The 12,009-nt window shown below is 44.6% G+C and overlaps 1 protein-coding gene across 1 annotated transcript in view; it reads right to left on the bottom strand.

Moving 5' to 3' along the window:
- Positions 1–4,237: 4,237 nt before the first annotated feature.
- The window catches only part of LOC136480763 (ABC transporter G family member 1-like), a 94,884-nt gene continuing 87,112 nt past the window's right edge, over positions 4,238–12,009 (bottom strand). The window contains exons 6-8 of the mRNA XM_066478221.1: positions 4,845–4,973; positions 4,477–4,668; positions 4,238–4,393 (exon numbers count right to left, since the gene is read on the bottom strand). Of these exons, the coding sequence (XP_066334318.1) occupies positions 4,238–4,393; positions 4,477–4,668; positions 4,845–4,973 (477 nt within the window). The remainder of the gene's footprint in view (positions 4,394–4,476; positions 4,669–4,844; positions 4,974–12,009) is intronic.

The following is a 12,009-nucleotide window of genomic DNA, read 5'->3' on the forward strand; positions in this document are numbered from 1 at the left end:
AATAACATCAAAACTAAAGTCGTCCATCTCTATTGCTTAAGCCATGTAATATTCATGTAACTAGCGCATATATGTTGTCAGATTTTTATACTCATGATTGGGAACCAAAAGATTGCCCCTTTCATACTTCATTGCTGGTGTTCCCGTCCCTTGTACATCATAATAGATGTTCGCGGCCTCTTCCATGGTTAAATCAGGGTTGTCTTCGACTAACATCATAATGTTCCTTAAATCTTTATTGTGTATTTCTTCGTCTCTTGTTGTAGCGTATTTATTCTGTGTTTGCCTTTTGAATTCAGACTTCAACAAAAACAGAGGCAGTGAGGCACATAGATTGAAGAAACTAACACAATCTTCCTTTGAGATGTGCGCTATAAATTTTTCTTTTATCAAGGTGGTAATGCTGCCACTGAACGGCCTTTTTCTTTTCTGTTGGTCCACTTTGGGAGCATTAGCGATCGAATCCAATGACCTTTTCTGTGACTGCGAGGATGTCCTTGATCTTGTTTTAGGCTAAGGTGGTGGAGGAGGATGATGACGAGAATTCTGTTTTCTCGGCGCTGATGAAGATGGAGGAGGAGGAGGAGGAATCTCTTTTCTCAGGGCTGATGAAGATGGAGTCGAACGAGGAGGAATAGAAGGAGACCTTTGTCTTCTCGGGGGTGATGGCTTTGGATGAGGAGGGGAGTGATCTCTATTGAGAGATGGTGAGTGGTCATCATGGGTGGGCAAAGACTCGCAGTCGTCCTCATCATCAGAGGACAATTGATGGTCAAGCTTAATGAAGCGCTTGCGCTAGGCCACTTGAGAGCCCTTGTTTTGACCAAGTTTCGGTCTGTCTTCCGCTATAGGGTACTCAATGGGTATCTTGCTATACTTCTTATCAAGTATTCTATCAATGGTGACGCGAGCATACCCCAGTGGAATTAGGCGGCCATTAATTGTTCCGTCTCCCGTAGGCCAGGCCTGGCTGAGCGCCACCTTGTCCTTTGTCCATTCCTAACGGATGTACAACCTGACATTGACAGGTTTAGTGATGTCGTCCACTGGATGAGGCACATTTGCCTCTTCTTCATTGAGCGGGGTCGATCCGCAGCTGCTGCAACCCCTAAACTGTAGGCTAAAGGCACTAGGAGTAGGGTTTTGTGGTACTACTGACCCCTTGGATAGCAAAATTTGCTCGACTCGTACTTCAATGGTTGCCTCAATCCATGCTTCCATTCTATCTTCCATCTCTTTTAGTCTCCTCAAATACTCTACCTCATGTTCCACTCTACCCCTCGAGCGGCTCCAGTAAGTGTTAGATTCTTGGGGGAATGCGAGTTTCCAAGGAACAACACCGGTTCCTCTAGTGCGACCAGGGTGCTCCTTGGTTCCGACTGCTTGGGTGAGCACGTCTTTCTCCCTATTAGAAGTGCGAGTCCCTTGCCTCACCTCCTCAGTTACCTGGGAGATCCTCTGGATGAGTTCGCTCATGGGTTGATTTGAGGAGCTAAAGCTCCCGTCCTCGGCGTGCCGTACATTTCTCCCCGTATAGTATAATACCGATCTGGTCTCCCAATCGGCGGTCTCAAGCTGAATGCATTCCTCAGCAAGGCGATCCATCTTTTGAAGTTCTACTTCAAATTCTGGCATCTTTTTGGCGTAGCCACGAGAGCCGAGATGATGAGGATTCATCGCTTTCTGTGAATTCTCCTTATTCTTCCTGCTCAGTTCTAAGTACTCCTTGGATAACCTGTATTCCATGAAAGCCTACCAGAAGTCCTTCTGCTTGCTAAACTGTCCACCATCGAAATCTAGCTCTTTATTTTGGAGGACAAAATTCTTGTACAATGTCCCCTTGAAATTATTGAAGCATGTCCCCATGATTTCTTTTGCTTTTTTCTTGACTAACTCCCTGTCATATTTGGCTGGGAAAGTGAAATACTCAAGGATCTTGACATCCTGTATGTAATTCTTCTCGCTTTTGGGAACCCTCCACCGGTCATCATCTTTAACAATCCACTTCCTGTACTTAATTGGGATGAAGTCCCTAACAAGTAACCCGAGGATAGTCTTGTATTTGGTCAAAGCTATAGGCGGTGAGAGTGCATCCCCAAATTCATCAAACTCAGTAATGTGCCAGTGTGCATTCCTACCAACAGGAATCTTTGACACGCCTCACTTGGATCTAGCCTTCCTACTACTCGAACCCTCTAGCTCCTCGGCCAGCGGAGGCTCCTGCTAGAGACACCAAGTAAGCTATGACCCTCTCAATTGATTAGCGTATGTGGCTACATAGTGACAAGATACCAAAGTTACCTGGACATCTTGGTCATTTTGACATAGATCGAGCAGGCCGGACAAGGTCCATGGCTGCTCGTTCTCACTGAGCTGATTGACACCGTCACCATTTGTCAAATCATGCGGCTCTCCTGTCCTAGCGATATCAGCCGCTTCTTGTTATCGATCAGTTCTTCGGCAACGGGGTAACAGGCGACGATGAGTCATGATAGTGACACGATCATAGTTAGTTTTGGCCATGGACAACTACTAATAGCATGTGTTCATATATATATAATATTTTTAATGCAAAGTCTAGTAATAAGTCCACATACAACAATGTCAAATAATAGCATATGTTCACCTAGAACAAATTCATTGTTTGATTGACCACATACAACAAAGTTCACCTACTATTCTACGAAACTAAGCCTACATCAACTTCCAAATAAGAAAAGCGATGACCATAGCCATAAATAAAAGCATGACATCTTTTCAAGACCAAGGAGCAATTCTCCTAATCTTCACCTCTCTGGCGGGTGGCTTCTCTTTGATCTCTAGTGCCAGCGGATGGCCATGGTTTACATTCATTGGACCATAGTAGTTCGGTTGCCCATGGTTTGCAAGGTAGGCCGGATGACTATAGTAGGCCCTCAAAGCTTCAGCTTCTGTGTTGTATTTTTTGTACAAATTACCAGGGTAGCGATTGACTTGAGCATAACAATCTTGTCAAGTTCGATAAATCCCAGGCATGTGACCAACATGCACTACATACCATGTCATGGTTGCCTATACATTTAAGTAAATTAGGCATGTGGTAAGTGATAATGGTAACTCACTGAACAAGAGTTATTATTCAAGTTATATGGCTAAACTAAATCTATTTAATGTTCTTTATCCTTGACATGATAAAAAAATAATCTCAATAATTGGACAGTCTATTATTCGGAGATCATTGTGGTTTAGTAATCATACTTGCTGCTGCTGCTGAGCCAATTTTAAAAGTTGTTTTTAACTATTTTTTCTGGAACAAACATCTATAGATGCCTTTTTTTAAGCATGCTATACATTCCATCAAAATCAATTGACACTCTACCTATAGCGATTATACGTGTACACATTTGACAAGAATCCATCAATTGACACTCTACCTATAGCTAAACCAAGGAGTAACAACATGTAACTCAATCGAATAGGAATCGGCTGCTATTGGGAAGACAACAACCATGGGGCATTTCATCGAACACTTAGTGGGCAGTGAGCCACGCACTCACCCTAGGGGTGGGAAAGCAGCTGTCCGCGCGTGCTCCTGAAGGCCTCGGCGGTGCTCCGGCGTCTGGCGGTGGACGGCGTAGGGATTGCTCCGGCGTGGGGTGGTGCACGGGCGTCAGCATCGAAGAAGAGGAGCGCGGGGCTGAGAATGGTGGCACGGGGGGCGGTGGACGATTGCTCCAGCGTGGGGCCGTGCACGGGCCTCGGCGTCGAAGAAGAGGAGCGTGGGGCTAGGAACGGCGGCGCGGGGGGCGGTGGACGGGTGCTCCGGCTTGGGGCGGTGAACCGGCATCGGCGTCGAAGAAGAGGAGTGTGGGGCTAGGAACGGTTGGCGCGGGGTTGAAAATTTTCAACCCACAGCGGGCTTTTATACCAGACCTCATCACTGCCGGTTCTAATTAGAAACCGACAGTGATGGGGTACATCACTGCCGGTTATAAGTAGAAACCGACAGTGATGGGGGTACATCATTGCCGGGCCATTCTTTAAACCGGTAGTGATTGCCGTGTAGCGGTTACAGCATAAGTAACTTATTTTTTCCACACTTTTTGAATGCCTCCTACTGGCTCAACGGTTAAGACCCCGCAACTCAGCCCCTGATACCCGTGTTTGAATCCTGGGCGATCCAAATTTTTTGGTTTAATTTTATAATTTATTAAGCATATGTTTTCCTATGTCGAAATGACTTGAAATTTTTTTTTGATTAAGTGTCTGAACTCTGTAGCCCGAGACCCAATCTCAAACCCAAGGGTGAGTGAAGAATCAACCTAACCTTATCGTCTTCTACAAAAGACGGGAATCCTCCAATAGCCATGAAAGTTAAAAGTGCAACTGTATACATTATTACTTCACATCGACTCTGCAAAATCCGAGAAACTATCACTTTAACAGATACAAAAAAATATACAGCCCTAACTGAATCATGTTAACCAGTTTAATTACCTGGATAGAACTGTAGCTATAGCCAACTTGGTAGAAGATAGTGCCTAGACATACGCCAATGCCCATATAGATGGCCAAACGCATCCAGTAGTATCCTATGTCCCTGTGCATGTTCAAGAATGATCTCCTTGTGAGCACAAGGAGCTCTGCGGCGAAGCTTGCTTGTTCCCTCCTCCTAAATGAAGCTCCATCCTGTAATATATATAGAGGACACGTCTTATTATAGAAGTAATTAAGGACTAAGGAGTAACAAAAATTGTTTATGCAGTCAAAGTATCCTTAGATTGGTCAATTATACATTTCTCATTGCTCTTTGCAGTCAGTGCGGTATTCTCGTTTCCAGTAGTGGGTACGGGTGCTCAACCTACCATGTTTTTCATTTCAACAATTTGTTCTGTCGTTTTCTCTAAATAACTGGAGGATCTGTATGCAGTCGCCAAGATGTCTATTGCTTCAGCTGCTGTTTTTCTTTTAGCTTTAGAGCTCTCCACGGTTTCCTATATAATATAAAATGGTATTACCAGATAAATGAAATGTGAAGTTGCACTGATGTAACACCCTAAATTTTACAACAGTTGAAATTAGAGAAAAATTGATTTACTAAGCATTTTTGTGAGCATTTAAATTTAGGAAGAATAATAGAGTATGCCAGATTAAAATTTAATAAAGGTTAACAACAATGAATGTGCATTCATGCTGCTGCAACCCATCTTTTTCCCGCGCCGGCCTGCGCCTCTCTCCCTGCAGTGCTCCGTTCGGCCACTCCAGAGCCGTCCCGCGCTCTTCACCGCTTGGGCCAAAGCCTGGTTCCCCCGGCCCAGTCGCGCGCCCAGCTACAAGCCATGCCCGCGCGTCTCCTCCGTAGCTGACCGGCCGGGCCCGCAAGTCAGACCCGCCCCTTTCCTCTCGCCGTAGCAGAGCCGGACTCCATTCCGCGCCAGTGCCGAAGTCCGGAGCTTCTACGATCCGAGGTGCCGTCGCGCCCAAGAAATTCCGTCCCCATAAATAGCGCCCGCACCTCTCCTCTATCCCCTATCCCAACTGGTGGCCGTTTTTCTTCGCCAACCAGCTGCAGCCGCTTCTCGCTTGAGCGCCGCCGCCGACCTCCGCTGCCACCGTGCACCGAGCCATCATCGCTGCTTCCCGTTCGCGCAATCCAGTTCGGGTGAGATCCCCGTCCCTTCCTCTCTCCCCCTGTATTTTTCTTTCATCGAGTAGTGCGCTGCAAGCCGGGAACTGCGAGCTCCAGCACGCCGGCCATGGCGCTACCGTCGGGGCATGACCGCCGGCACTGTTCCGGTGCTCTCTCTCTCTTTCTATTTCCGCCAGATCGGTTTTCAGCCGTCGGTTTCTAATCCAACGGCTCAGATCTAAAGATACCCTTTCGATGCCGATTTTGCAGTTACACCCTTATAATTATTTCGGTGTTAACCCGCGGTCCTTTGCACGTTTCACAGTTTACGTTTCTTTCTTTCGACAGCGTATTTTCGTTCATTTGGACTGAAATACGTTTTCAATTATTTACAGTTTTGCCATTCAACTTGTTTTAGCCATAATTTCTCCGTTTTAACTCCGATTTGATCCGTTCAAGTTGCGTTAGGTTCGTAATTAAGTAATCTACACGTTTATGCTACTATAAAGTAGGTTTCCAACTTTTATAATTCGAGCTTAGATCTAATCTATTATTTGTCTATAGGAAATCTTGTATAAATTATAACTTTTCCGTTTTAGATCCGATTTTTGTGATCTTCGCGTCTGTGTGTTCATAGCGAGACATAGATTCGTTTTCCAAACTTTTCATCTTGATTCTTTGCTGTTGGTGTACTGTTCTAATCTGTAGCCTTGTTTGCTTTGCATGATTGCTCCTGGATGCTTGTATGTTGCTGTGGTTATCGAGTATAGACGGTGAGCAGTTCTCGGAAGGTCAAGGGTACGACTTTGACGAGCAGGACCAGCAGGAGTACATTGCTCAAGGCAAGTATAGCATGGGATCATCCATGTTTCCTAATCACTTTAATTCATTAAATTCATATTCCATGTGTCATCTTGATAGGGATTTCCTAGAATTGAAATACTACCTTGTCACCTATGGGTTATGCATTTGGGTAACTTTGCTAGCGCTCAATTAAACCATGATCTTGTAACTTGACTAATGGTATATGCAATAAACATTAAAACATGACTTTTTAGCAACATGGAAACAGGGGGCTGGAGTGTTTAGCTACTTTCTAAATGCTTTAGATTCCTCTCCCTAAGGACTTATCTGTAAGTGATCATCCGGGACTTATAGTACAGCTGTGAGGGCTACATGGCTCTGGCTTTAGCTCAGTATGAGGACCTTTTCTAGCTTGTTAGTGGTTACCTTTATGGCGCAAGAGGGGTGTGTTCCGGGCTGGATATAGTGCGGCCTCTATCCGTCAGTGTATAGGTTGCGCGTTATTGTGCCTGTCGAAAGGGGAGCTCTACATTCGTAGGCCACAGAAACCTAGCGGCCCTAACTTGTTAGACGAACCTTTGAAAGGCTTCATAGTGACCCCTGCCTGCTCACCTTGGAAGTGTTTTGGGAGTTATAAACCTGGGCATATGGGAATCATGACTCACAGTGAAAGTGTACAACCTCTGCAGAGTGTAAAACTGGTATATCAGTCGTGCTCACAGTCACGAGCGGCCTTGGAACCCTTATGGAATAGATGATCACTACGTAATATCTGTTTATGCTATTCATTACTCATGTTTACATTTGATCATGTGTTTGGCAATGGGAATTGAAACAACTTGATGCTACTCGTAAGCTAAAATTGTGACAACTAAAAGCTGAACGCTGCTAAACCTGTGTCTAACCTTTTGAGCCTCATGAACCCCGTGTTACACTTGTTGAGTACGACATGTACTTACGCTTGTTTATTTTCATTATTTGGATAAAAATCCCAGATGGGTAACAGATGACCTTGAGAATGATGATTTCCCTGAGGACTACTAGACTTGTGGTCAACCAGTCGACGTCCCTGTGAATTGGAGCTTCCACGATAGATCTTTTTATTATTTCCGCTATACTTATGTAATAACTCTGTCTTATTCGTGATTTAATAAACATTGGTGATGATACTATTCATAATTTGTCGGCTTATGTGTGTGACTGATCTCTGGGCGCACATAAGGTTTTGCACCCCATTTTATCCTTAAAATTGGGTGTGACAGATTGGTATCAGAGCCGTGTTGACTGTAGGACGCAAGTCTAGTTAGCAATGGTCATTTTTAGCTTCTTTTGCTCCACTCATTTCATGCTTTCTGTCTCACCCTTGGTATCTGCTAAAGTTTATGCTTCTTTCATCTTATTCTATTATGAAAATTTTTGCTTCTGACCTAATCTAACTAAATCTAATTCTATAGATGCCTCGTGCCCACAAGACTGCCCGCATCAGCACTGGGGGGTACTACCCACCACAAGGTTTGTCCATGGAGCCTGAGGAGGAAGAACCTCAGGAACAGGAATTGGATTCGCCAACACCGCCAACACCTGAGTCCACACCTAAGCCAGCCTAGGATGACCCTCAAGAAGTTGAGATCGTTGACTTGTCTGAAAATGAAGAGGAAGACATTGTTGAAGAGGATGAGCCGATCCCGCCATTGGGGTGGACAATAAAGGTGTGGTATAAGCCAAGATGTGAATTCTTTGTATCACATCACTGACTCATGAGCCTACTTCCGACATACTACAGTGATTGGGATGCAGCTATAGAATACGCTTGCCTAGAGCATACACACCCTCTTGAAGACACCTACTGGAAGGTTAGGGTGTGCATCACCATCAAGGATGAGCAGAAAGACGCGTATCAGCTGGATTCAAACTACGCACACCATGGTCACCGCGCTACCATGGAGGACAGCATAGAAGATGCAGCCGCTGAAGCTTGCATAGGCCTCCGTGGTCGCCGATTTGAGGACATGAAGGATGATCAATATCGATTCCTTCCTCATCAACACCCAGAATTGGGATGGGCGATGATGGACCCGCAGGGCACGGATCCAACCACTGAAGCGATGGTACACTTTGGTTATGAGTCTGTGTCAAGGATTCGCCGATTGGAGAATCAATTGAAGGCGTAGCAGAAAGCAATCAAGAGGCACCAGCAGGTGATAGACGAACAAAGGGTGTGCCTCAATTTGCCAAAGATGTATGAGGAGCTTCCTCATAAGTATCGCCCCTAGATGTTGGAGTCCCTCTTTATGTAATAACACGATAGTAGAACGAGTGAGTCAAGTCAGGTTGAGTTTTTTTTAGTGCGGTGTGAACATTGTGTGTTTAGTTGATTTGTTATTATGTTTATGCATGAGTTGGATCTTTGTAATGTGTGCTGGAACTTTGTGGGTATGTTCGCAAGTTCCATATTTAAGAATATTAAAGTTTGGGTCAATAAATAAATAGTTGGGTTTGTTACATCTTGCTCTCTCGGAATCTATTTTTTTCAGAGCAGTCTGTCTTTATCTTAATGCCAATTAAAATATATATGACCAAAAATTATGACATTTTTATGGGAATAACTAGACTTAATTATCTTTCCAATGCCTCTAGAATCACCCCCATATCTGATCTGGTTCGTGAGATATCTCTGTTTCAAGTTAAAGTTGCTGCGCAGTCTGGAATCTGGGAACAGTTTCGGTTGTATCCTGTTTTTGAGTAATCTAACGACAGAATCTGGGAAAGTGGTCTGAATAAAAGTTGTCGAAAATTTTGTAAGCTTTCAAACCATATAAAGTACATCCTATTTGGATTTCTGGAACTCGAGATATGACTGTTTTACAGAACTGCTGATGTTGAGACTCGTCCAGAAAAATTTCAGAATGTATTCTAACCTGGAAATGTATAAATTTTGAATATTTGATAAGCAGATGTCTGGAAGAGAAAGAGGCCGAGGTCGTGGAGGTGTTCCCCCACATCCACCACCACCACCACCGACTATTGAACAACTCTTGGCAATACAGATGCAGCTCATCTGCTCATGCAAACATTGGTGTAGAATCAGCAAAACCAACAGGGTGGTGGAGCACCACGTGATAAGCGTGGTGAATTCTTGAAGGGCTGTCCCCCGGTGTTCTCTCGTGCCACTGATCCACTGGAAGCAGATGATTGGCTTCGTGCAGTAGAGAGGCAGCTCAACATAGCTCAATGTGATAATCAGCAGAAAGTGTTGTACGCTTCAGGACAGCTTCAGGGGGAAGCTCAGGACTGGTGGGAGTCATTCGAATATGGACGTCCCGCCAACGCTCCTCCTATCACCTGGCAGGAGTTTAAGGAGAATTTCAGATCTGATCACATACCAGAGGGGCTGATAGAGCTCAAGCAAGAGGAATTCAGAGCTTTGAACCAGGGATCTATGTCCGTCGCTGAGTACCGCGACAAGTTTGCTCAGTTATCACGTTATGCTCCAAATGAAGTGGCTGACAATGCTGACAAGCAACGCCGCTTTCTCAAAGGTTTGTATGATGGTCTGTAGCTCCAGCTTATGTCCAATACCTATCCCAATTTTCAGACGCTGGTAAATTACGCCATTGTTATTGACAACAAGCGCAAAGAAATGGAGGCCATGAAGAGGTGGCTTCAGGGTTAGGCCTCTGGGAGCAATACTCGTCCGCGTGCCAATCCTCAACAAGGCTTTCAGCAGAGGTTCCAGGGACCACCCAGTCAGTGGAATTGTGGTCAGTATCCTCAGCGCAACCCAAACCAGCAGCAGATTGGTAATCAACGTCGTCAGCAACAGAGTGGTCAGCAGACACCAAGACAGGGAGCGCCCAATAACACTCCTATGAAGACTAGTGCCCCTAGCACCCCCAGCAAGTGCTTCCATTGTGGCCAAGAAGGTCACCTGTCTTATAATTGCCGTGAGAAGCCCAATCAGCAAACCCCTCAGAAGCAGAACAACAACCAAAAGCCAACACAGTATGGAAAGGTGAATCATGTGTCTATAGAGATGGCGGTTGTAGAACTAGAAGTCATGCTCGGTATGTTCAATGTCAACTCAACCCCTACCACTGTTCTTTTTTATTTTGGAGCTTCGCATTCATTCATATCACAAGCATTTGTTAGAAACCATAGCATACCATTATGTGCCATGCAAAATCCCATGTTAGTAAACTCACCGGGTGGAAGTATGCAAGCTTTCATATCGTTGTCTTCCAACTAGTCTATCCTTAAGGGGGGTAGAGTTTAAAGTGAGCCCCATTGTGTTGAGAGCATCTGGTATAGATGTGATTTTGGGTATGGACTGGATGAAGCAACAACAAGCAGTGATCCAGTGTAAAGAGATGGTAGTTGTGGTGACCGTGCCCAGTGGAGAAAGAATCAGTGTTGATGTTGTCATACAAGCACAGCCGACTGCCACAGTGAACCAGCTTGATGATAGCGGCAACAGTGAGGACCCAGTGGTGGATGAATTTCTAGATGTGTTCCCCGATGATTTGCCAGGTATGCCACCTGACCATGATATTGAGTTTATTATTGAATTATTACCTAGAACTGCACCTATAGCTAAGCGTCCCTATAGAATGGGGTTAAAGAATTAGAAGAACTTAAGAAACAAATCACGGAGTTACAGGAGAAAGGTTTTATTCGTCCTAGTTCGTCACCTTGGGGAGCACCGATTATATTTGTTGATAAGAAGGATGGTACTCAGAGGATGTGTGTTGATTATCGGTCACTCAATGAGGTTACGATCAAGAACAAGTATCCGTTGCCTAGAGTCGATGACTTGTTTGATTAGTTGAGAGGTGCTTGTGTTTTCTCTAAGATTGATCTTCGTTTGGGCTACCATCAATTGAGGATTCGTGCAACAGATATACCCAAGACAGCTTTTACTACGAGGTATGGTTTGTATGAGTACACTGTTATGTCATTTGGTTTGACCAATGCACCTGCCTACTTTATGTACATGATGAACAAGGTGTTCATGGAGTTTTTGGATAAGTTTGTGGTGGTGTTCATCGATGATATATTGATATTCTCCAAAACAGAAGAAGAGCATGCTGAACATCTGAGGTTGGTCTTGTAGAAGCTCAGAGAACACAAGTTGTATGCCAAGCGAAGCAAGTGTGAATTTTGATTGAAGGAAGTTTCTTTTCTTGGTCATGTTCTCTCTAACGGTGGAATTGCAGTAGATCCTGGTAAGGTGAAAGATGTGTTGAATTGGAAGCCACCAACAGATGTGGGATAGATCCATAGTTTCTTGGGATTAGCTGGATACTACAGAAGGTTCATTGAAGGTTTCTCTAAGCTTGCCAAGCCAATGACAGCCTTATTGGAGAAAAATGCTAAGTTTGTGTGGTCCGAGAAGTGCCAGACTAACTTTGAGGAGTTGAAGAGAAGATTGACTACAGCCCCGTGTTGACTTTGCCAGACCTGAATAAAAGCTTTTTGATCTATTATGATGCATCTCGTTAGGGACTTGGATGTGTTCTTATGCAAGAAGGCAGAGTAGTGCCTTATGCATCTCGGCAGTTGAGAAAGCATGAGTTAAATTATCCTACTCATGATTTGGA

This window comes from Miscanthus floridulus, chromosome 9 (assembly GCF_019320115.1).
Source record: "Miscanthus floridulus cultivar M001 chromosome 9, ASM1932011v1, whole genome shotgun sequence".
NCBI lineage: Eukaryota > Viridiplantae > Streptophyta > Magnoliopsida > Poales > Poaceae > Miscanthus > Miscanthus floridulus.